At 40.0% G+C, this 26,699-nt stretch overlaps 1 protein-coding gene across 1 annotated transcript; it reads right to left on the bottom strand.

The window, feature by feature from the left end:
* Positions 1-402: 402 nt before the first annotated feature.
* On the bottom strand, positions 403-25,905 carry LOC139935907 (uncharacterized). The gene is made up of 26 exons (XM_071930530.1): positions 25,673-25,905; positions 23,597-23,752; positions 22,899-23,087; positions 21,977-22,073; positions 21,380-21,474; positions 18,042-18,236; positions 17,706-17,960; positions 17,168-17,410; positions 16,460-16,708; positions 15,638-15,883; positions 11,698-11,895; positions 9,841-10,266; positions 9,416-9,532; positions 8,837-8,965; positions 8,378-8,503; positions 7,855-7,968; positions 7,222-7,353; positions 6,318-6,431; positions 5,603-5,725; positions 4,473-4,595; positions 3,928-4,125; positions 3,447-3,641; positions 3,111-3,365; positions 2,688-2,930; positions 2,071-2,319; positions 403-1,660 (listed from the first exon to the last, which is right to left on the bottom strand). Exons 1-26 carry the CDS (start codon positions 25,749-25,751, stop codon positions 1,404-1,406), a joined length of 4,803 nt encoding a protein of 1,600 aa, XP_071786631.1. The 5' UTR covers positions 25,752-25,905; the 3' UTR covers positions 403-1,403.
* Between the last annotated feature and the right edge of the window lie 794 nt (positions 25,906-26,699).

Below are 26,699 nucleotides of genomic sequence, written 5' to 3'. Positions count from 1 at the left end.
GACAAAAAGTAGCCCTCCCTCAACATGTCTTATCCACAGCCCCCCCCCCCTAAAAAAAAAGAGGGAGAAAAAAGAGGGTCCAGCTTATGCCAATGAACCCGTCAATGATTGTCAACGGTTTTTCTGCTGTAAACTCAATGCGAGTTAACCTGTGCACAGCCACAATCATAGGTTCACATTTTCTTTGTGTCCATTTTATGAACATCAGTTTTAATTCCAGTTATCGCATTGTTGTTTATCTAACAGTCTGTCGGGGGATATATCTTTTGGTTTCAATTACTCCCATAGCATTTCCCTGTTGTGTGGATACTCTCATGTTACGGCAATAATAAATGAGTCCCGGAGAAAAAGAGAAAACTAAACTTCACAACATGATATCTCCGAATCAAAACTTAGCTTTATTTATTTATTTGTTTATTGAAACATATTTATACAGGATACGTATTTACAACTCGGATGATGTTTTCATCCTGTGCCCAACTTCATACGACCTGTACGCACAATACCAAGCAGTGGACACTATTGGTAATTACTCAAAATAATTATCATCATAAAACCTTTCTTGTTTACGAGTAATGGGGAGAGGTTGATAGTATAAAACATTGTGAGAAACAGCTCCCTCTGAAGTGACCTAGTTTTCGAGAAAGAAGTAATTATCCACGAATTTGATTTCGAGACCTCAGATTTAGAATTTGAAGTCTCGAAATCAAGCATCTGAAAGCACACAACTTCGTGTGACCGTGGTGCGACAAGGGTGTTTTTTCGACGACCGATTGAGCTCAAATTTTCACAGGTTTGTTATTTTATGCATATCTTGAGATACACCAACTGTGAAGACTAGTCTTTGACAATTACCAACAGTGTCAAGTGTCTTTGAAGTATTAGCTGCGACTGGTACCCGACTAATTTCTTCCAAAGAAATTTGCATAGCAGTATTTTCTGCTAAACAGCTTTATGAAATTAGGCCCAGGTTACGTGTGTAAACACAGGTAAAGTTAAGCCTCGTAATTACTAATGTTCACATAATCACTACAGTTTGTTAAACTAAAAGTGTATTGAGTTGGTAATACCGAACATAATAGAAATACCTCACAGCATGCATGATAAACTTAACTGTTTAATGTACTTATTTAATGGTCACAGTGAATACCGGACTTTAATCTTTGACAGACACTCAATAGTTCTCTGGAAGATTAACTGATATTGTATCAACTGTTAATAAGTGAGCTGTCAGGTTGATCTTAAACAGTTGTATTTACTTACAATTATTTATCTTTTTATCACAAGCAGTCTTGTACCCTGTATTCCTACCATACGAAGGCAGACCATTATACGCACAATTCAGACATGTACCCTGTCTTCTTAGTATACTTAATCAAGTCAGACCACTATTCCAGTGCTTGCTAATTCATACACATTACATCCACGGTAAACTCACAAATCGCTTTATTACCAGCTTGGTCCTCTGCGATGTAATAAACAGTTTCCATCAGGCCACAAAAGAAAGTGAACCCGGACGATAAGTCTGAATTGATGACCGTCACTTCTTTCCCGGAGTTATCCTGGAAGACTGGCTCTTCCCAATGGACAATTTCAGAACTGCCCTCGGTCTTTATCGCCATGGAACCCGGGCATCTGACTACCTGTGGTGGCTCTTCATCTAAAATAAACAACATTTAATATCGTGTTTATTATAGAAACTTAAGGTTTAATTGATTATGTAATTAAATTTGTAAACAGCCAACGGTTATAGATTAGTAAAACCGTTTTGGGTATGTTTTGTAGAAAATTCATTTGCTAAGTTGATATTTACCAGCCTGATGAACTTCTTATAATTTCTTATAACTTCTTATAACTATTTTGTTCTATGTCATCTGCAAGAGGGTCTATGTGGTATTGTAAAGGCTTTGTCTTAGTACGATATACCTGTGACCGTAATGCTGAATGTGCATGTGCATGGTTTCAAAATATATTTTGTTTTGTCATGTCCAAAATTGTTCTATTTATGTGAAAAAAACTGTTTACATTTTGAGATTATTGTTGATGTGAAGCAATTATTTGTACTGATACCTTGGACTGTAACACTGAAAGTACATGTGTTTTCGAGTCCGGACCTATCTCGTGCTGTATACGTGACCACCGTTACTTCATCCAGATAAAACCACTCCTTGGCAGCCGAGGGGGAAGCCTCGATGGTCGGTGTTCCAAGATTGTCTCGTGCCTCAGGTCTGTCCCAGGTCGTTGTGGTAAAGTTTTCATGGAGATTAGTGGGGAGCACAATGTCCTTCGGGCAGGTGATGAATTCAGGAGGCTCCAAATCTTAAAACAATTTGAAAAATGTATCATCATGGCTTACCAATAGTGGTTAAAACTATAGCCATTGACATCTTAACGACACTGGACACCTTTGGCAACTGTCAAAGACCAGTCTTCTCACTTTGTGTATCTCAACATATGCATTAAATAACAAACCTGTGAAAATTTGAGTTCATTGGTCGTCGAAGTTACACAGAATAATGGAAGAAAAAACGCCCTTGTTGCACAAGTTGTGTGCTTTCAGATGCTTGATTTCAAGACCTCAAACTCAGATGCCGATGTCTCGTTTTATGGTAATAATAATTTTGAGGATGCACATCGTCTACTTCCCTGATAAACTACTGCTTGATATTCCTATTAGTAAGCATTACCTTCCTCAGACACGGTGAACTCACACCGTGCAGTATTACCAGCTTGGTCCTCTGCTATATACCAAATACTCTCTGGTTGACCAAAGAAGAACGTGGACCCGGACGGACGGTTGGAGATGACCGAGGCGTCATGCCCAGAGTTATCCTGGAACACCGGCTCTTCCCAGTGGACAACGGCTAGACGATTGTCGGTCTTTACTGCCATGGAGTTTGGGCAGTTGATAACTTGTGGTGGCTCCTCATCTAGAAATTAGAATGGCCGAAATTACTCAAGTTATTCTGAACAAACACTTTTGCTTAGATAGCTCAGACTGCACAGTGTAAATTTCCTAAATTGTCATACTAACAAATGCCACAAGAGAAAAAGAAATACCATTCTACATCTTATAGTTGTTAAAGATGTGATGCAATTTGTGATGATACCTTTGACTGTAACACTGAAAGTACATGTGTTTTCGAGTCCGGTCTCATCACGCGCTGTGTAGGTGATGACCGTTACTTCATCCAGGTAGAACCGCTGCTGCGTAGCGGACAGTGACGCCTCGATGACCGGCTCTCCATCATTGTCCCTTGCCTCAGGTTGGTCCCAGTTTGCAGGGTTAGTAGCAAAGTTCTCATTCAGATCGGTCGGGAGGGAAATGTCACCGGGACAAGTGATGAATTCTGGAGGCTCAACATCTGATGGTTAAAAACAACATTTTTAAAAACAATGCAAAAACAAAAATGAGCAATGAGGAAACCGACTGTTCTTTGACTTACCGATGCATGTGTTTTGCACTGATGTGTCTGACCAAGTACCATCTGCTTGACATGTTCTGGAACTAACCCCTCTTAACTGGAACCCGCAGTCGCATTCGAAGAAGCATTGGGATTTATAGTCCAACTGGCGTTCCATACAGTCTGGCGGTACGATCCTCGTATGGGTTTCCGCGATCAAGATGGGACAGGTCTTGGCTGGAGGAAACATAAGAAGTTATTGGAAATGTTTGTAGTACCCATTGGTCTATTGGTCATCTAGTCATAACTAAGTGGTATTGAATGTTAAAGGTCGTGGGTTCAAGTCTCTGCCGAGGTGCATGTGAACTCTGACAGCGGAGTAATGCATCAAACAAGGTGTGTTCCTCAACATCTAAACCATGCTATTCTTCACTAAATGAAGAAAGACATAATGATGTTATGCCTGCCACAGAATTTTCCAGTTTATCGTCATTTGCTTAATTATAGGGAGTAAACTTTGTACCATTACATCTACCAACACCCGTGGTAGACCACTCTCCTAGTTGTCTGTCCTCATTCAAGTGACACCATATCTGTAAGCGACCTTCCAGTTCGTAGCCTTCACTGCACGTCAGATTACACACTGTATCAATCCTGTTGTCCGTGGTGTTACATGATAATTGGTAGCCGTTGTTTGGTGGTAGATATCTCTCACATGCAACTGAGAAAGAACAATTACCAACACTTTCCCTGTTATTATTGAGCCTTTCTAATAGATGACAACATTGTGCGACAGTGTCACGAAGATTTTAAAGTTGCAACGGCTGGAAACACGTATACGCTGGCCTTTCACCGCTTTTGGTTTTTTAATCATTTTCCGCTTATTACGTAACATTTTGATGATTTTGTTTACACCAACCATCTATAAAACATTAGTTATGGTTCTTCACCATTAAATTGCGTAAACGGTGTGCCCATTGAAAGACCTCAATTCATTTCAATCATGATGCATTTTTACAATAATGTAGTCAGGTTAACGGAATACACACTGTTCAGTTAAATACCAACCTTCACAACTGTGTCCATCCTGTGCGAGTCGGTACCCAGACTGTGGACAGCTACATCGATAGGAACCTTCAGTATTAACGCACGATCCCTCACAAGGTGTTGCCTCCTCACATTCATTACGATCTGGCAATATAAAACAAAGTCAATTCCATTCAATAAAATTCCTAACCTGGACATTCGCCTACCTGTTGTATAATAGAACATGGAGAGAGAGCCAGACAAGTGATGCCTGTATAATAACGTTTGTATGTATATCTAGGCCCAATTTCATAGAGCTGCTAAGCACACAAATTTGCTTAGCATGAAATGTTTTGCCTTGATAAAAACAGGATTAGCAACCAAATTACCACGTGATTTTCAGGATAAGCAATCAACAGCTGAATACATGTAACAAGCAATACGCAACAATAGGAAATTTGGTTGGTAATCCTGTTTTTATCAAGAAAGACATTTCATGCTAAGCACATTTTTGTGCTAAGCAGCTCTTTGAAATTGGGCCCAGATCGAGTCCACAAATAATCCTCATGGGGGCGTTTCAACGATGGCTCCTTTCCCCTTACCCCAGTTTTAACCAACAATGAATACTCATTAATTTGTATATACATTTACGTGACAATGGCACATATACGCCTTAATGGTGTACCACAAAAAACATAAAAGGTTAAACATATGCAGAACAACGCAAATGTGTATCATAACAATAAACATGATATTGTTAAAAATAGGATTTGCCTGATCCGTATATTTATGCTAGTTGTTTATAATACATGGATATACAGACTGGATCCTTATGCTGCGTCATGGTAAAAACGTTGCTATAAACAAAGCACCAGTCTACTTACAACATTGTGCGACAGTGTCACGAAGATTTTAAAGTTGCAACGGCTGGAAACACGCATACGCTGGCCTTTTACCGCTTTTGGTTTTTTAATCATTTTCCGCTTATAACGTGACATTTTGATGATTTTGTTTACACCAACCATCTATAAAAACATTAGTTATGGTTCTTCACCATTAAATTGCGTAAACGGTGTGCCCATTGAAAGACCTCAATTCATTTCAATCATGATGCATTTTTACAATAATGTAGTCAGGTTAACGGAATACACACTGTTCAGTTAAATACCAACCTTCACAACTGTGTACATCCTGTGCGAGTCGGTACCCAGACTGTGGACAGCTACACCGATAGGAACCTTCAGTGTTAACGCACGATCCCTCACAAGGTGTTGCCTCCTCACATTCATTACGATCTGGCAATAGAAAGCAAAGTCAATTCCATTCAATAAAATTCAATCAACATTTATTTCCATGTTGGTCAAAGAGGACAACACTGAACAAATTATATACAATTATTTAAGTCAAAGACAGACAAGAACAGAACAAGGAAATAATTAATGAAAATCGGATGATTTTTTTTTTTTAATAGATGTAATGAATACAGAGCAAACCAATATGGGAGCATTTTACATAAGCAGAAAGGCTCGTTTTGAAATGCCTGACAAATACAAAACAAAATCAACAAACAAACAGAAATCAACAATCTAAATCAAGACATTGAACAATATCAGTTGCAAATGGTCGTTTTAGGATGATTTTTTTGAAGCAAATCAAAACCAGGATTTCTCAAGTCAGGCGAGAATGTTACACTTAATGGAAACATGTCTGGATTTATTTATTCGTTTATGATGTTGTTGAATTCTCTGTATTTGAATTTAGAACTGTTGAGACCATTTCTTGTATTGCCTCTGTTTTAAACAACAAGTCTTTTGGATTTCTAAGGGACACAACCGCCTAATATATTTGATATTGAAACAAAACAATTGTCATAATATAAGTACACACCTACACAACTGTCTTCTGTTTGACTGCGTTTATATCCTTCAGCGCATGTACAGATCTTCCTCCCGTTGGGCTGAGAACAGCCAGTTGATCCAATACCACAGGAACATGGACGTTCTGTTATCAAATATTCCAAAATAAAACGACAATTTAAATAAAATGACACTTACATAGTAACAAATATTTCAGATAGCAAAAACCAAACCCAACCCCAGCTCCTACACCATCTAAATCATTACACACCGGTGTTGAGAATCAACATTTATACATTTCAAGTAGGATTTGAAACTTTGCATGGTGGAAATACGATATGGAAAGGTTTGCGGTAACACCATGTGAATATCTCTAAATGAGTTGGGCTGCATCTGAAACGAAACTGTTGGTTTCAACTCGACGTTTCGATCAGTAGGCTCTGATCGTCTTCTGGAGAAAGCAACATTTATATGTAGTCTAACTGGACTTGTAGACTGTTGGATGGTGACTGAGTTTCATCCAATTTAAGGTGTTTGTAGAAGTTGCAAAGCAGCCTGCTCGAACTTTCTACACCATACCAATGGCACGAAGCCGAGGCTTCTTGGGCTTGGATCAAGTTTCAGTCTGGTCCCCTTGTTTAACAGCTTTACAAAACCAGAACTTAAGAATGGCTGAACTGCAGGAAAATAACTTATTCTCCATCAGAGTTATTTCCGAATGGAACAACCAGAACTTAACCTCAACCAACATGGTTAAGAACCAAATTGATGCTTTTGGAAAGAAATTGGATATGGGGTCATTATGGTGTAACCTGTTTATTCCCATCAACCTAAGTAAGTTAGTAAATGGTTGCCAAGTGCATATATTTTGTACAAGAAGCATGACTCAGTTGCAGTGAGATGAGGGTCTCTGTAAACAAACTATTTCAGCTAACCTCGACAAGTCCTTAAGTCTTCGGACAGGTATTGCCATGTTCCCGGGCAGTAGCACCTGTAGGAACCCGCGGTGTTCGCACAAGCCTTCTTGCAGTCCCCTAGACCGCCGTTTTCTTGACACTCGTTAATATCTACAAATTAATAGATTGACCATAAACAAGAAAACATTTATAGTGGAAAAAAGTGAGATAAAGCCAACAAGCAAAACATAAATTAGTGTAGTATTTGTGGAAGGCACTGGACACCTTTGTATTTTGTCAAAGACCAGTATTCTCACTCTGTGTACCCCAACATTTAAAATAAAAAATCTGTTAAAATTTGGGCTCGCTTGGTCAAGGAAGTTTCAAGAGAATATAGAAGAAAAAACACCCTCGTTGCACAAATTTGAGTGCTTTCGAATCCTAATAAAAGGCTTTAACTGAAGTCTTTAATTATTTGAGTGCTCAAGAAATAACCTTTTTCTTAAAAACTGTGTTACTTTAGAGGGAGCCGTTTCTCACAATGTATTTTACTATCAGCAGCTCTCCATTGCTCCCAAGTAAGGTTTTTAGGCTAACAATTATTTTGAGTAATTACCAATACTAGTGTCCAGTGCCTTTGAGTTTGTATTAGAACTCCCCTTCTAAACTTACCAACACATCCATTACCACTTTGCTGATAGCCTGTCCTGCAGGTACAGATTCTCTCTCCATTTCCTTCCCAACATGATATAGATCCAGTGCCACAGCTACATTGAGTTTGGGGAACTAAGTACGAGACAACAATACACACAATAAACGAGACGCAAAATTCCCCTTTAGCAATTACTCAAACCGTGCATAGTATTTCCTAAAACACACAAACATCTTATTGTTTTGGTGTTACCCATAATACACTGATGTTTGTTGCCAATGTATAGGCTACTCTTCCGAGCTGTGTAAAAAAATCACTATGCATATTACTCGGTTTGGATTAGAACCCATGACCTTTGCAATACTAGAGCAATGTAATTACCTACTAGACAATCTTATTTATAGATTCATATAACAGTTCATTATATTGAGGGGACAAAGATTGACTGTACGATTTGAACAACCAGTGATGTCTCTTTCATTATATGAGTTAACTTTCTAAAGTGCACAATGAGAGTTACATGAAATGTTATAACAAATTTACCTCTCTCACAACTGAGACGATCGGTGCTTTGTTGGTAACCGTCATTACACCGGCAGAACGCTGCGATTGTACCGCGTGCTTCGACGCAATGTCCGTATGTCCCACAGCTACAAGATTTTGAAATTTCTTTATGGAAAGAATGACAAAAACAAAATAGTATCACATTATGTCACCTTCTCTTGTTCGTGGATTCGTATAAATGATAGAGGCTTTGGTGGTTTGTTCTCTTTGTAAAAAGTGACCTTCAAGTAACCGAAATAAGATTATGTTATCAAATGCTGAAAAAAAATAAATGTTAAAGATACGATTGATCTTCAATACCAATAATTGTGCATATTTTTATCTGATACTACTGACATTCGGAATTGCACATTTTACTGTAAACTGTAGGAATATAATCAAGATTGTAACAGTATGAGACAACATTAATGTGTTGCAGTTAATGATTTGCTAACTTACCTGTGCAAGAAGTTCCATCAGTCGCTATTGCATGTCCATGGTTACATTCACATTGAAATCCCCCATCGTGATTGACACACCGATGCGCACATGCACCACGCCCTCTATTGCTGGCACATTCATCAATATCTACAAGAGAAGTTCAACAGTAGTTGTAATTGTACTACACGACTTAAAGGCAGTAGACACTATTGTTAATTACTCAAAATAATTGTCAGCATAAAAAACTACTTGTTAACAAGCAATGGAGAGCTGTTGATAGTATAAAACATTGTGAGAAACGGCTCCCTCTAACGTAGTTTTCGAGAAAGAAGTAATTTTCCACTAAAATAATTATTTTAATTTAATTTCGAGACCTCAGAATTAGATTTTGAGGTCTCGAAATCAAGCATCTGAAAGCACACAACATCCTCTATTACAAAGTTGGTTTTTTTCAATCCATTATTATCTCGCAACTTCGGTGACCAATTGAGTTCAAATTTCTACAGGGAGAAGACTAGTCTTTGACAATTACCAATAGTGTCCAGTGTCTTTAAGGTGCAACTTTTCTTAAATGTATCTAACTTTTCCAAACTTTACCTGTGCATCTTTTCCCGTTATTTGCCAACTTGTAGCCATCTCTGCACGAGCAAACAACACCCTGGTCGGTATTTGTACACACGTGTTGGCAACCCCCATTTTCATATCCACACTGAGCTGAAAGTAAAAATACCAACAAATGTAAATATTTTAATACCAACCAGAATGTTAAGTGCGTGTGATTTCCCTTCTAAAGTTCATTAAAGATTTGACTTTAGTTGTCTCCTAAATAATCATCAATAATCTGTTAATACGTGATTTCATAATTCGTGTAATTATGGCTCGGTACACAATCATTACGAGTGTTTATTATAGCTACTTGTATTTTTTTGTAGACCCACTAATGTAATAAATTCCAATAATTTTTGTTTAGTGTGTTGTAATGCTTTGAACGAAACAGACTGTTCTGGTTTTATAATAATTACCGTAACAATGAGGAGGGGTCCCGACGACGTTTCCTCCTGAGCAGTACACGGCGTAGTTGGCGGGTTGTAAGGTGTACCCAGGGTTACAGATGTATCTCACAGCGTAGAATGAATACCCACTATCATCACGCTCTACTCCATACTGTGGTCTAGCGTTTGGAACGACTGGAATGTTTCCGCAGCGAGTACCATCTTCAACCCTGGAGGGATAGCCATCGTCCCGTTGCTGTGTTTGTTGCTGTGGAACCTGTTGCTGTGGCCGGCAAGTCGGCAGACTTCCGTTCCATCTCTGGCCATCGCAAAACAGAACAGAAGAACCTACCAAGTCGTACCCAGGATGACACGTCATCTTCAACACCATCGACTGTCTGACGGCAATCACACCATTAGTGACGGCGTTTACACTGGGAACTCGGCAGCCAGCACCTGGTTTCAAACAAAGAATAAACAGCAACATAAATGTTACGAATTGGAATTGGATTTCTAAAAGATTCGGTTAAAATGAGGTTGACCTATAATGAAGGACTTTTTTATTTGTGTTATTTGATATAAAAGGTACAAATACAACTTACGAGCACACACAGCTGCATCGCCATACCATTGGCCATCGGAGTTGCATTGTAAAGTATTGGACCCAAGCTTTGGGGTGAATCCAGTGGCACATGTATATGAAATACCTCGTCCACCTTGCGTTATTGCCATTCTTGCATTGGGAATTATTGGAGGATCCGGGCAACTACCGGCCGATTTCTGTCGGAAACACCGGGGTTCGTTCCTCCAGCGGGCTCCGTCGCAGTAAATGAACGCGGGTCCCTCTGGCTCAAACCCGGCGTAGCAGTTGACCTCGAAGACGGTACCTCTGTTTCGACGAGACATCCAGGAATACTCCACCACCGCCAAGTAAATGAACGTTCTATAAAGCCTTCCACCTCGTTGGTTTTATAAGATTATGTCAACTGATTTTTGTAAAACTTTCTCATATTACTTTTATGTTTTGTTCGTTGAAAACTACAAGATCTGAACGATTAAAAAGTAAGATCAATCACACCTGAACTTGAAAAAGGTTAAAATTCGCTGTGGGTTGGGTTCAACCCACAGCGAATTTTAACCTTTTTTTCCCGTTTTCAAAAGGACTCCGTCTTTTAAAAAAAAGTGAGTGAACCACAACAAAATTATTTGAGTTTGGACACCCTCTTTATTAATACATTGAAAAGCCCCAAAATCATTGCTTTAACAGCGACTTTTATTTTTTTTTCCCGTTTTCAAAAGGACTCCCATCTTAAAAAAAAGAGAGTGAACCACAACAAACTTATTTGAGTCTGGAGCCCCTCTTTATTATTACATTGAAAAGCCCCCAAATCATTGCTTTAACTTCGATCTCGCAATAAAAACGAATCTGATGAGTTAAAGGGAGGGTACACGTTTGGTAATTGTCAAAGACCAGTCTTCTCACTCGGTGTATCCCATCATAACCATAAAATAACAAACCTGTGAAAATTTGGGCTCAATTGGTCATCGAAGTTGCGAGAAAATGATGAAAGAAAAAACACCCTTGTTGAACGAATTTGTGTGCTTTCAGATATATAAGAATAAAAGGCTTCTAGCTAGAAGTCTTTTATTATTTTAGTGAGAAATTACCTCGTTTCTCACAATGTTTTATATTATCAACAGCTCTCCAATGCTCGTTACCAAGTCAGTTTTAAGTTAATATTTGTTTTGAGTAATTACCAAACGTGTACCTTCCCTTTAATTCAAGACAAAACATTAATATTAGTTAGTTGGTTTACCTATAGATTGGTTATATAGCATGTTTCTAATGAAAACTGAATTCCTACCTAGAAGCAATGTTTTTCTTACCCGAGCACACTGGAACAGATCCAACCCACTGTCCGTCCATGCATCGTATCGTGTTTCCATTGGGCGCATACATTGTGTAACCAGGGTTACAGCGATAGAAGATATTGCCCAGAGTCCCGTTGAGGAAGGAGGCACCGTTCTCAAGCTCAGGTGGGCTAGGGCAGGGGTTTACAATATCAGCAGGGGGCTGGGAGTTCACTTCGGATTAAAAGTAAAATGTTAGGCGTGTTATGTCTTTGTTTTACCGCATGGTTCTAATGTAAGACAACCCTATAATCGAGTGCGGAGCCAAAAACATTGAGTCTTTTGAAAAAGACAGAGCCCCCTTAAAGCCATTGGACACTTTCGGAACAGAAAACAAAGAAGCGTTACTGACAGTGTGTCTCAGATTGTGTATTTAAATGATTATTATTCATGATTTGACATTAATTGCTCTGGATTTTCAGCGTCAATCTGTGGAAACAATCAAACGGATCCAAAAACCAAAAGGTACTTTCCCTTCAAATCCCCCTAGAGGGATCTTAAAGACACCGGACACTATTGGTAATTGTCAAAGACCAGTCTTCTCACTTTCTGTATCTCAACATTTGCATAAAATAACAAACCTGTGAAAATTTGAGCTCAATTGTTCGTCGAAGTTGCGAAGAAGACACACCCTTGTCAAACGAAGTTGTGTGCTTTCAGATGCTCAATTTCGAGACCTCAAAATTTAATTCTGAGGTCTCAAAATCAAATTCGTGGAAAATTACCGCTTTCTCGAAAGCTACGTCACTTCAGAGGGAGCAGTTTCTCACAATGTTTTATACTACCAACCACTCCTCATTACTCGTTACCAAGTAAGGTTTTATGCTAATAATTATTTTGAGTAATTAACAATAGTGTACATTGCCTTTAAAGAGTTAACCGTTGTGCTATTTTAAATACCTTGGTCGCAAATTCCTTGTTTGCATTATGTAATGCTAAGTTGGTGCATCTGTGATAGGCCTATAGGAGTCTAGACAATTTCAGGTATGCTTAAAAGCTTGTCGATGAACGAGGGTTAATAACGATGCCTCCAGTTCTCCCGGGTTAGAATTAACTATTTGACAAAATGTTTTTTAGTTGTAATTCTGCGTAAGTTTAACCCATTTCATGGCAATGTTGACACATGATTCCGTATCACTGACCCAGATGTGGGTCAGACCCCGTGTGGGAGCCGGTACTGGGTCAATTCTGACCAGAATATTTAAAAGGTTAATACAAGTATAGTTATTGCAAATATTGATACTGCTCCAACATGGGTCGGGGTAAGACTCGATGCTATATAGCTACATTCAGAAATACAAGTAAATGTGAGTAAAGATAGTATAGATTTTGACATACGATTCCGTATCACTGACCCAGATGTGGGTCAAACCCCGTGTGGGAACCGGAACCGGGTCAATTCTGACCAGAATCTATAAGAAGCTATTACAATTATACGTGTTGCAAATATTGATACTGCTCCACCATGGGTTGGGGTATGACTCGATGCTATATAGCTACACATTCAGAAATATATAACAAATGGGTGCGTTCGATTAGCTTCCCTGGGTTGACCCGCGGTGCTCACTCGGGTGAGCCCCTGACAAGAGCTAATCAAACGATCACCCACCCTCTCGTGGTGACGTCATGCACGTGGGGCCAGCCCCAAAGTGACCCACTCCACAAGCAGGGCACTTGGGGCTGAGCCGGATGAGCCCCTGGAATGACGTCAAAGCTATTCGAACGTACCGGGGGCAGACCGGGGTCGACCCAGGGAAACTCTAATCGAACGCTCCCATGGTGCGTAAAGATAGTATAAAAACAGTTGTTTACAGTATCAAACAAAGGGACTTAATCTAATAATGATGATTGTATTTACCGTCAAATGTGGTGGCTGGTATAGGCTTCATCACAAGGTACACCGTAGTCACGGCCGCCATAAATATATATGACGTCATGGTGACTTTTCAAACTCTCACTGATCACGAAGTATCCACACAGTACACTGTATTTTAGTTTTGACAACTCCTTGTATATAGCAGCAGCTCAGTGTCTGTCTAGTACTCCTTGTGGTTCACTTTCACTCACCTCGCTACAGTGTGGTTTGTTGTGACGTGTATACCACTGTTTGGCAACTTTATAGTGCAAGGTCATGTACGATCAGTCTGTGCGATCATTCAAAAAGCAATAATAATGTGTTTTAACATCTGTGTAACAAACATTTCGATTTCCGAAACGAAACCAAAGTTATGAACCTTCACCTTCATGGAATCCTAACTGCTTTCCAGTTCCAGTCAAGGGCTGTAAAGGCACTGGACACTATCGGTTATTACTCAATCTGTATATTTTGAATTCCAAAACGAAACCAAAGTTATGAACCTTCACCTTCATGGAATCCTAGTTGCTTTCCGGTTCCCTGTCAAGGGCTTTAAAGCCATTGGACACTTTCGGTAAACAGTATTGTCCAAGGCCCACACTTCGTGTATCACAACTTATATTTAAAATAACAAACCTTTCAAAATTTAGGCTCAATCGGTCATCGGAGTCGGGAGAAAATAACGGGAAAACCCCACCCTTGTTTCCGCACGTTTCGCCGTGTCATGACATGTGTTTAAAGTAAATCCGTAATTCTCGATATCGAGAATTGATATTGTTTTAATGTTTTCTCAAAAAGTAAAGCATTTCATTGAATAATATTTCAAGAGAAGTCTTTCACCATACCTTCTGTAAACCCTGTAAGATTTGTGTAAATCTGTGAACTTTTTTTTTCTGTATCAAAGGTGTCCAATGGCTTTAAAGGCAACGGACACTATTGGTAATTACTCAAAATAGTTATTAGCATAAAAACTTTCTCTTACCCCATCTCTTATCCTAAATTGATTCAAATTGACTCTCATGATACGATAATAACAAATGAGTCCCGGAGAAAAGGAGAAAACTAAACTTCACTACATATATCTGAATAAAAAACTATCAGCTTTATTTGTTTCTTTGTTAAAACACATTTATAATAATAATAATATCGAAGTCTTATATAGCGTATCTACCAAATAAGGTACTCAAGGCGCTGATATAAATATATACAAACTTTCAGAAAGATATGTTTTTATTGAAGTAATGAATTCTGAGAACCGATTACGTAGCACCTCATAAGGGTTTACAAGGTGCTACGGCGCATACAGCAGCCACAGCCAGGAACAACGGGGCGAACCCCTTCTGTTTTCGATAAGTGCACTGTGTTATTTTACATGCGTTACACAACACATGGGACCAACGGCTTTACGTCCCATCCGAAGGACGAAGCAATTGTGTAGTGTCTTATGCAGGATACGTATTATCAACTTTGAGGATGTTTTAGTCATGCCCATAATTTCATAAGGCATGTAAGCACAATACCTTAACGTATCTTTGCTGCGACTGGTACCCAGCTAATTTCTTGCTTAGCAAAGAAATTTGCCAAGCAGTATTTGCTGCTAAATAGCTTTATGAAATTAGGCCCATGTTACGTGTGTAAACACAGGTAAAGTTTAGCCTCGTAATGTTAACATAATCATTACGTTATGTTAAACTAAAAGTGTATTGAGTTGGTAATAAAGAACATATAAAAATACCTCACAGCATGCATGATAAACTTAACTGTTTAATGTACTTATTTAATGGTCACAGTGAATACCGGACTTTAATCTTTGACAGACACTCAATAGTTCTCTGGAAGATTAACTGATATTGTATCAACTGTTAATAAGTGAGCTGTCAGGTTGATCTTAAACAGTTGTATTTACTTACAATTATTTATCTTTTTATGACAAGCAATCTTGTACCCTGTATTCCTACCATACGAAGGCAGACCATTATACGCACAATTCAGACATGTACCCTGTCTTCTTAGTATACTTAATCAAGTCAGACCACTATTCCAGTGCTTGCTAATTCATACACATTACATCCACGGTAAACTCACAAATCGCTTTATTACCAGCTTGGTCCTCTGCGATGTAATAAACAGTTTCCATCAGGCCACAAAAGAAAGTAAACCCGGACGGTAAGTCCGAATTGATGACCGTCACTTCTTTCCCGGAGTTATCCTGGAAGATTGGCTCTTCCCAATGGACAATTTCAGAACTGCCCTTGGTCTTTATCGCCATAGAGCCCGGGCAACTGAGTACCTGTGGTGGCTCTTCATCTAAAAATAAACCAAATTTAATATCGTGTTTATAATAGAGACTTAAGGGTTAATTAATTATGTAATTAAATTTGTAAACAGCCGACGGTTATAGATTAGTAAAACCGTTAAAATTATTAAGGTTTTGTATCCGTACATTTTACGGTGTATTGTGACTATGGTTCTATGTAAATTATCGGAAAACTAGCTTGAATTAATGAGACGACGATCAACTCTCAACAGAGATGGGGGGGGGGGGTATCGACTGTCATGGGACACCCTCAAACCCCAAGTTCCGACCCGGGGGAGGACACAATCGGCCAAATCACCATCCAGTGGCCGTAGTAGGAAACAGCGCCACCAACCGACTGGTGGTGCCTCGTTCTGAGTATGACAAGTGATACTAATCAAAACGTAAACGAAATTTACGTATTAAGTATTGACTGTGTTTTGTAGAAAATTCATTTGCTAAGTGGATATTTACCAGCCTGATGAACTTCTTATAATTTCTTATAACTTCTTATAACTATTTTGTTCGATGTCATCTGCAAGAGGGTCTTTGTGGTATTGTAAAGGCTATGTCTTAGTACGATATACCTGTGACCGTAATGCTGAATGTGCATGTGCTTTGGAGTCCGGACCTATCACGTGCTGTGTACGTGACCACCGTTACTTCATCCAGATAAAACCGCTCCTTGGCAGCCGAGGGGGAAGCCTCGATGGTCGGTGTTCCAAAATTGTCTCGTGCCTCAGGTCTGTCCCAGGTCGTTGTGGTAAAGTTTTCATGGAGATTAGTGGGGAGCACAATGTCCTCCGGGCAGGTGATGAATTCAGGAGGCTCCAAATCTTAAAACAATTTGAAAAATGTATCATCATGGCTTACCAATAGTGATTAAAACTATAGCCATTGACATCTTAACGACTCTGGACACCTTTGGCAACTGTCAAAGACCAGTCTTCTCACTTTGTGTATCTCAACATATGCATTAAATAACAAACCTATGAAAATTAAATTTGAGCTCAATTGGTCGTCGAAGTTACACAGGATAATGGAAGAAAAACGCCCTTGTTGCACAAGTTGTGTGCTTTCAGATGCTTGATTTCAAGACCTTAGTAATCAAATGCCGAGTTCTCGTTTTATGGTAATAATAATTTTGAGCAATAACCAATAGTGTCCAGTGGCTTTAATCACTCATCTAAAGATGTTGATAAGATTAAAGGTTAACTACTTTCTCATCTCTTCACGAACCTCGCCATACTTCCCGGGATAAACTACTGCTTGATATTCCTATTAGTAAGCATTACCTTCCTCAGACACGGTGAACTCACACCGTGCAGTATTACCAGCTTGGTCCTCTGCTATATACCAAATACTCTCTGGTTGACCAAAGAAGAACGTGGACCCGGACGGACGGTTGGAGATGACCGAGGCGTCATGCCCAGAGTTATCCTGGAACACCGGCTCTTCCCAGTGAACAACGGCTAGACGATTGTCGGTCTTTACTGCCATGGAGTTTGGGCAGTTGATAACTTGTGGTGGCTCCTCGTCTAGAAATTAGAATGGCCGAAATTACTCGAGTGATTCTGAAAAAAACACTTTTGCTTATGTAGCTCAGACTGCACAGTGTAAATGTCCTTAATTGTTGATTGTAATCAAACAATTTGAGGTTTTTATGTTTTCTACAAGTAATTGGCTGTTTCAGAGAATACTGGTAATTCTCGAAATAAGGGCGATAGAAGACATAATTGCTAAACAGTGATACTAACAAATGCCACAAGAGAAAAATAAACACCGTTCTACATCTTATAGTTGTTGAAGATGTGATGCAATTTGTGATGATACCTTTGACTGTAACACTGAAAGTACATGTGTTTTCGAGTCCGGTCTCATCACGCGCTGTGTAGGTGATGACCGTTACTTCATCCAGGTAGAACCGCTGCTGCGTAGCGGACAGTGACGCCTCGATGACCGGCTCTCCATCATTGTCCATTGCCTCTGGTTGGTCCCAGTTTGCAGGGTTAGTAGCAAAGTTCTTGTTCAGATCGGTCGGGAGGGAAATGTCACCGGGACAAGTGATGAATTCTGGAGGCTCAATATCTAAGGGTTAAAAACAACATTTTTAAAAACAATGCCAAAACAAAAATGAGCAATGAGGAAACCGATTGTTCTTTGACTTACCGATGCATGTGTTTTGCACTGATGTGTCTGACCAAGTACCATCTGCTTGACATGTTCTAGAACTAACGCCTCTTAACTGGAACCCGCAGTCGCATTCGAAGAAGCATTGGGATTTATGTTCCAACTGGCGTTCCATGCATTCTGGCGGTACGATCCTCGTATGGGTTTCCGCGATCAGGATGGGACAGGTCTTGGCTGGAGGAAACATAAGAAGTTATTGGAAATGTTTGTAGTACCCATTGGTCTATTGGTCATCTAGTCATAACTAAGTGGTTTTGAATGTTAAAGGTCGTGGGTGTAAGTCTCTGCCGAGGTGCATGTGAACTCTGACAGCGGAGTAATGCATCAAACAAGGTGTGTTCCTCAACATCTAAACCATGCTGTTCTTCATCTTTAATACAATAGTCGCACTAGTTTTAACTACTGTACAAATGTATTGCAGCAAGAGACATTAAATGCCATCATTTAATTTTTCTTGATTGATTGATTGATTGATTGATTGATTGATTGACTTTTTTTGACTTTTCAAAGCAAACACTTTATTCATACACAAAATGTACAGAATTTTCAAAAACATAGAAACTAAAAAGTTACATAAAATAGACAATAAATATCTGTGACAAAAAGAGATCAGTAGCTGGGATTGAAATAACACCCAAATTAACACTTAAGCAAATACATTAGCATGGCATGGTAAACAAGGAATAGAAACAGAATTACAGAGTACATTCAATGGCATTATCGGTGATCTTGAACATGTTGCAGAGACCCCACTTCTTGAGGAAAAGGGGAACATTGTTCTGGAGATGGAAGTAGCGGTACTCTATTATGATTTTACTTTTAATACGGTATTTCCAGGTGTGAAGGCAGTCTTTGAAATTGGAGTGAACATATAACCAGTAAACACTAGCTTTGAAGCTAACAATTAAATAATTGGCTAAATCAACGTTTTCTCTCGGTCGGCCCCTGCTGTGGTGGATGAGGCACCAGTATGTATCGAAAGTTAGTGTCATTGTGGGAAGTAGTTGTGTGATGCATCGATGCAGAAGGTTGAGTGCTGGTTGAATTGATGGGCAGTGGAAGAAGAGATGTAGCAGAGTTCCTTTTTCTGATGGTCCACACCAGCCGCACGTTTTTGGTAGACTACGGTCGATGTAATGGAGAACTTCCTGCGATGGTAGAATTTTATGAAGTAACCGGTACTGTACATCACCCTCTTTCTTGGAGATGGGTGATTTGTAAACATTTTTCCACGGTATTGTAGTGGTCATTTGCAGGATGTCCCTGTGCCAAGGGGTTCGGGGGTTGTCCGGCAGAGTATTGAGTTATTTGTTGAAGACGGTGTACAGGTGTTTGGAGGGAAAGTTGGATTCACTTTTGATGTCGTTCATTTTGATGTCAGGTGTTGGAAAGTTCAAGTGGAGAAAACACTCAGTTCCTTCGTCAGGAGTCGTTGTAGCACCCCTTTTGTCGAAGAGTTTGGGGAAGAGATCTCGTAAGGTTTGTCTTATGTGTGACAATTCTGTTGCAAGTGTTCTTGAAGAAAGTGGGCGTAGTCCCATCCGATGCTGTTTTTGAATGTCTTCAGCTGAGATCCACTTTCCGTCCTTGTCGAGTAGTTGACTGATTAGTGTGACACCACATAAAAGGAGCCGACCAGAGAGAAGTTCTTTGTTACCATGGCTACATAAAATCAAACTATTAATAGGCATATTCACAACATAATTAACAGAGGCAGGTGGTACGCTCGTGGTGGCTTTCGATGTGATCCAAGCTTTGAGAATTTCTGCTTGGAAAACGGGGAGACTGGTAAGATATTTCACTTCAAGATTGGTATAAAAGAGTTGAAAATCGTGACCTAGATTACGATACATGTGGCAATAGTGGATAAGAAAATAAAAGGCAGGGTGTTTATTTTTACAAAACAAACGCTGAAGAACAGAAAATCTATAAGTCATCACACGGGATTTAGGACAGAAAAGACCAAGTCCCCCTTTCAATGGGGACTGGAAAAGCACTTTTCTACTGAGCATATGACGTTTTTGAGACCAAACAAAATTGATGAGAGTTTCCTGGAGTTCATCTAAAACTTGTTCTGGTGGAGGGAGAACAGCGAGAAAATGCAGCAATTTCGAGGCAGCTATCTGATTGGCTATAATGATTTTGCCTTTGAAAGACATGGTCCTTGCCAGACCACTCCACCTCGAAAGAGCGTTATTCAGTTTTTCTTTGCACAATTTCCAGTTTTTTTGTCTAGAAGTTTCTGTGTTTCCCAGATGAACTCCAAGAAATCTGACATCACTGTTGTTCCAGAGAAAATTGAGTGGTTGGTCTTGTCTGTCTATCCATGCTCCGACCCACAACCCTTTACATTTATTAAGATTAAGACAAGCAGACGATGCCCTACTGTAAATAGTGTAAATATCATTCAATACTTGAAATCCTTTGTTGGATGAAACAAAAACGGTGACGTCATCTGCATAAGCAGAAACAGTCAGGATCCTGTCGGAACCCGGAAGTGACATACCATAATTTTGCAAGTTACGTCTGATGGTATGAAGAAGGGGTTCGATAGCAATGGAATATAACAACCCTGAGAGGGGGCATCCTTGACGAATACCTCTCTCAAATGGGAGTGGGGCTGTTAGCGTGGACTGGACTTTGTGCTTTGGACATCCGTGTAAAGAAGACGGATGAGGGAAACAAAATGCTCACCAAAAACCCATTGTTTGCAGCGTCTAGAGTAAGTAGTCATGGTCAATGCTATCAAACGCCTTTTTTTGGTCCAAATTACACAAGGCGAGAGGCAGGTCAGAATGGTTGGCGTACATGATGCTGTCTCTTATGACATTGATGTTGTCATAAATGGAGCGCTCTGGAACTGCATAACATTGATCGAGGTGAACGACGTCGCCGATGACAAAGTCGAGAATGGAATATGCCCCCCCCCCCCCTATCGTTTGTATACGAGTATTATCAGTATTTACAACTTCAGTGTATTTACAACAGTATTTACAACTTCTTTCTCCAGAGGGCGATCCGAGCATACTGATCGAAACGTCGAGTTGAAACCAACGGTTCTTTTGAGAACTACCCCAAAGAGATTATAATGGTATTACAGCAAACCTTACTTATAAGGTAGTGCCGAATGCTTCTTTTTGGAGATTAATCAAGTTTCGTATGTCTTCTTATTTCTTTTGTCCGGGGAAACTTGTCCCCGGAGATTCTGTCGCCCAGTATGAGCCGATGGAGTTTGATCCCAATAGAGGGCGCTCTCATGAGAAGCTTGTACACAATTCCCTGTGTGTGGGGCAAAATCTCCTGCCACTCCACCTTACCTCTGCATGAAAAGGGTACCCCGGACCACTCTCCAGACTCAGTGCATTCACGTTCTCTATCCCCGTCCTCGTTGAAGCCATCCTTACACGAAAAGCTGTCCATATAAAATTCAAACAAATATTTTGCTCATAAATAACACCTGCTTCTTGTCTCATACGGAGCTCCGGAATTTCATGTCATTGTATCGAGCTAACAACATTATGTTGTTAAAATTGTATTTCATTCCATTAACTCAAAACATTTAGTTTGGCACTTCTGGAGCACCGTACGCACCTGGTTCACTCAAACGTAATCATAATGTTAAAATAAATAACAGGTTTTCGGCTGCAGCCGAACACCTTCCTCCTTCTTTATAATCATAAATAATTATGGGACAATTTAAATTGTTCGATTTTAATTTCAATGTGTTAATTTGTTAGCTATCAAAATCCTTTAAAGGCAGTGGACACTATTGGTAAATACTCAAAATAATTATTGGCCTAAAACCTTACTTGGTAATGAGTAATGGGGAGAGAAAGAAATTCCGTATTCGGGGAATTCCGTACAAGACAGACAACGGTCACAAAAGACAAAAGTATTTTCTGTTGGAAACTTACCTGCAAGTAGAACCGTAGACATCACCGAGAAAAGCATCTTGTTTTAAACAAAGCCTACTGCCATCAGTTGGTGTTGGGATCTCGTCACAGCTGACCTCTGGGTGGGGAGTGGGATATAGGGGTCAATACATCCAAATTAGTTGATGATCATTAAATCAAAATCTTAGTTAATTAATACACAAAGGTCGCGGGTTCGAATCTCACCGAGTAATCGTCGGGTAATTTGTTTTCACAAAACCCTGAAAAGGACTAAGATACAGCGCCAATACATAGGTCTACATTGGTGTAAGAGTAAAAGCAAATCATATTCGGGTTTTTTCTTCTTCTTTTCGAAATGGTAGTTGAGCTTGGCGGCCGTGTCCAAATTGGTGGCTGGCTTGATTGCCGCGTCATCATGCGTTGAGGTATAGGACTTCCTTATTAACACCCTTAGCAATTGTCGTAGCCATAGCTGTAGCCGTAAATTCGGACACAGTTCTCCCCCCCCCCCCCCCCCCGCTCCCCTCCTCGGGAGATCCTGTCCACAATACGGCGAATTTTGCACTACATAATTCTGATGGCGCCCTCTTTTGATACATCATCCTTCAGCCCACGTTAATTTTACCACTGAGAGGACAGAATCTCTGGCGGAAACCGACCATGCATCTCGGCACGATCAAAGCACACTTTTCTAAGGCCATTTTCGAACCCACTGCTTCGGGTTTGGATTCGGCTTCCGGGCCCCGTTCTCTCGTCTGAAGCCTTGGGCACGTACGCAAAGCACGCGCAGTTGTCAAAACAACCGCGGGGCCAGGCTAGCCTGAGCCGAGTTCAAAGCCGAAGCCGTGTTTTCGAAAAGGATCATGAAGCTAAAAAAAGATGCGCTGTTTGAGTCTGCTGCCACCTAGCGGCCAAAAATTGAAATCGATTAGGCGGAACTCACTTTGACACTGTGCTTTTTTTCCTGACCAAAAGCCGTTAGCTTCGCATCGGCGTGTGGCAGAGTTGGCAGGGTCGATCAGCTCGTAGCCGAGGTTGCATTCAAACGAACACTCCGATTCGTAGGTGTTCTTGCAGATCTCTTGTATTATCCGACCATTCAATGGTCGTCCAAGTCGTGCACATCTATTAACTGTATTAAAACAAAAATGATAGAATTTTAATCGTGGACACCTTTGAACTGTTTTATAAGAAAAATGGTAGAACCCCAAAATTGTTGAGAAGGCTCCTATTTTGGTTTCCATTTCGTGAAAATCAGTATGATATAAGTTATGAACTCTAACTTAGATTGTGTTGTAGTTTGTATGATTGCTTTTCATCATTTCGTTTAGTGTACCCGTTAACACTGTTTTGTCGAACAAGTATGGTCGTTCCTTTCCAAGTTTGTTGTTTTACTTGTGAAGGTTTTCTTGCAATAAAGTTGTAATAAACAATGTTTTAAAAAATAATTAAGCGTTTAATGAATACTGAATCAATGATTGCCCCAAACATGGAAGCCTTTTCTTCACTCGAAATTCTTCCATGCATTGAGAGAAACATGACGCAGCGATTTATTTGTCAACAAAAGGTGCAGGGCAACAAAAAACATGTGTTTGATTTTATAAAGTTCAGATTCTAGATAGATAACGTATCCAATCTTACCTTTGCATGTTTTATCCTCTGCACGAAAGTACCCTTCCAAGCACTCGCACGCCGAAGGAGATGTGCTGCCCTCTGCCGTCGTGGTTGAGTGAGGCGGGCAAGGGGTACATTTACTCACCTCTGCGTTGTCTGACTTGTATGTACCCCTCGGGCACTCTTTGAGGGGTAAAAACATGAGACAATTAGTTTCAAGCTGTTTTGTAGTTGTGCACGTGAGTACTGCACACACTTCAGAAGTGTACCTTCGTAATGTGCGTTCACCGCACCTCACTTGTTGTATTTACAAGCAATAATGGCAATACTTGCCCTTGGAGGTGTCGTGGCCGAGCGGTTAAGAACACCGAATTAAAACTTTGCTGTTTCTAAACAGCAGAGTTTGTGTTCGAGTCTCAGTCGTGAAACTCATGTCCAAGTTTAAGCAAGACACTTAACCATTGCGTCGTCCTTCGGATGGGACGTAAAGCCGTTGCTCACGTGTGTTGTGTAACGCACGTAAAATAACCCAGTGCACTTTGATATCGAAAAGAGATGGTGTTCGCCCGGCTGTTCCTGCATGGCTGTGGCTGCTGAATGTGCCTTATAAACCCCTTAAAGTGTCTCGTTATTGGGTCTCAGAATTCATACTTTCAATAACCTATCTTTTTGTAAAAATGTATTTACTTAGGGTGGGTAACTTGTTAGTAAATACGTGCGCGTATAATACTTTAATGTTATCGATGCCATTTCTTAGTATCTACTTTGAATCTGTACGTTTTAAACTATTAATTTTACTATCTATACATTTTTGTTTACAGTACTCGGGAAAGTGGACTCCTTGGTATACAGTGCTTACACACTTCGGTTATGGGTAAGACCATATTTTTGTATACTTTTGTATTGTATTTTTTTTTTTTTCTTTTTTTCTGCCTTTTCCTGGATGGCCTCTGCTCAACAAACTTTCGTTTTAATAAAACAACTTAAAAAAGAAAGAACAAAATGTTCAACAAGTGAAATTAAGTGTTCTTTTAAACGCAATTGTTTGCCAAGTTTACCTTCTGTTAATCTCATTTTTGGCGGGATGTTGATCCAGTTGAAGCCCTTCCGGGCGCTTCAGAGGGACTCATTGCGGGGAATTCCCCTACGCAGCCCGGGTAGGCGTACCGGTTCCTTCCACGGATGGAGCCGGTAGGCCTACCGGTTTTTCTGCTACATGCTTTTTTCTGCTACATAAATTACAATAACCTATCTTTTAAATTTTGGTTTCCATTTAAATCAGTATGATCTAAGTTATGAACTATAACTTAGATTGTGTTGTAGTTTGTAGATTGCTTTTCATCATTTCATTCAGTGTACCCGTTAACAATGATGGCAGAGAGCGCCCCCTGCATCTCACATCACCGACATTTTCTTGCCCAATTTTCACAGGATTCCTCACTATTACTGTAGAACAATCCAAGACACTTGGAAACTATTATTAAGGGGTCATTTTGACACAGACTCCGGGTACCAGTGACCCAGAAATGGGTCAGGCGCAGCGGGACTCGGAACCGGGTCAATTGTGAACCGGACGTTTTAAGAGGGTATATAGGTATTGCAAAACAAAATACATTGCATCTGCTCTATCCCGGGCTAGGACATGTTTCAAGGTTGGCTACCACACAGACCAAAAAACAGTTAAAAATAAAATTAGTATAGACCATGTAAACCTTGTTTACAATAAGTGTGACCTTGTACATTATTTGAGTATTCTGTGACAGGCAAGATCCCCTGGTCCTATGGGAAAGTTGACATTTTGTGTCATAATTCCACATAAAACCAAGAGTTATGAAAGTAAAAGCTGGTCAAGTTTTGAGATGCGCCCCCTTTCATCATATAAAAAGTTGATAAAACTGAGACAGTGCCATCTCTATGTAAGATTTTATGGTTTTTTTTTTCAAAGAGCTGTGTACAAATCATGCCTGCAGGAAGTCGAGGCTCTGTGTGGCTCTTTTGTAAACATGTAATGTCACAGGTCACATTGTTTATAGATAGTTTAATAGAACAGTCGTTTACAGGATTCAGCGAACGGGTTTAATATTAAAAGAATGACTTATTTACCGGTGATTGTGGAGGCTGGTAAAGGCTTCATCACAAGGCACACCATTGTCACGATCGCAAGAATAATACATGCCGCCATGGGGACTTGAAACTCTTATTGATTTCAAGTGTACACACTGTAGTTTAGTTTTGGCAACTCGTTGTAGCAGCAGCTCGGTGCCTGCTCAGATGCTTCACTTTCACTCACCTCGCTAGTATATCAGTATACACTGATTGGCAGCACGTATCTGTTTGGCAACATTGCAAGGTCATGTGCGATCAGTCTGGGCGATCATTCAAAAGGCAATAATAATGTGTTTCAACATCTGTAAACACTGTGAATTCCAAAACGAAACCAAAGTTTTGACCCTTCACCTTCATGGAATCCTAATTGCTTTCCAGTTCCAGTCAAGGGCTTTTAAGGCACTGGCCACTATTGGTAATACTACTCAAAATAGTTATGAGCATAAAAACTTCCCCCTACCCTAACCCTTATCCCTAATTGATTAAAATGTCAATGCAATCATTTTTAAGAGACATTAATCGCGTCTTTGATTGAAGATGCAACGTCACGTTAATGAAGACCCCATCCGGCCTACCAACCAACTACTCACCTGAAAATGGCTTACCCGTGCAAGGGGGTGGGGGGGGGGGGGGTATCCCATCACTCTCAGGACCCGTGGCCCCTAGGCTTCCAAATGAGGTTCAAGAACCAATGAATGCTTAGACAAAAAGTAGCCATCCCTCAACATGTCTTATCCACAGCCCCCCCCCCCCCCTAAAAAAAAGAGGGAGAAAAAGAGGGTGCAGCTTATGCCAATGAACCCGTCAATGATTGTCAACGGTTTTTCTGCTGTAAACTCAATGCGAGTTAACCTGTGCACAGCCACAATCATAGGTTCACATTTTCTTTGTGTCCATTTTATGAACATCAGTTTTAATTCCAGTTATCGCATTGTTGTTTATCTAACAATCTATCGGGGGATATATCTTTTGGTTTCAATTACTCCCATAGCATTTCCCTGTTGTGTGGATACTCTCATGTTAC

The sequence above is a fragment of the Asterias amurensis genome, chromosome 4, assembly GCF_032118995.1.
Source record: "Asterias amurensis chromosome 4, ASM3211899v1".
Lineage (NCBI taxonomy): Eukaryota > Metazoa > Echinodermata > Asteroidea > Forcipulatida > Asteriidae > Asterias > Asterias amurensis.
The sequence above is the reverse complement of the archived record's forward strand: the minus strand, read 5'-3'. Positions and strand labels throughout refer to the sequence as shown.

What these genes read in the sequence shown, in the direction of transcription:
- LOC139935907 (XM_071930530.1), bottom strand. Translation starts at nt 25,751, where the DNA reads ATGGCGGCATGTATTATTCTTGCGATCGTGACAATGGTGTGCCTTGTG. An exon ending in AGACTTAAGGACTTGTCGAG is followed by an intron (nt 6,432 to 7,221) that starts GTTAGCTGAAAT and finishes ATTTGATAACAG; the next exon opens with AACGTCCATGTTCCTGTGGT. An exon ending in TTTCAGTGTTACAGTCCAAG is followed by an intron (nt 1,661 to 2,070) that starts GTATCAGTACAA and finishes TGTTTATTTTAG; the next exon opens with ATGAAGAGCCACCACAGGTA.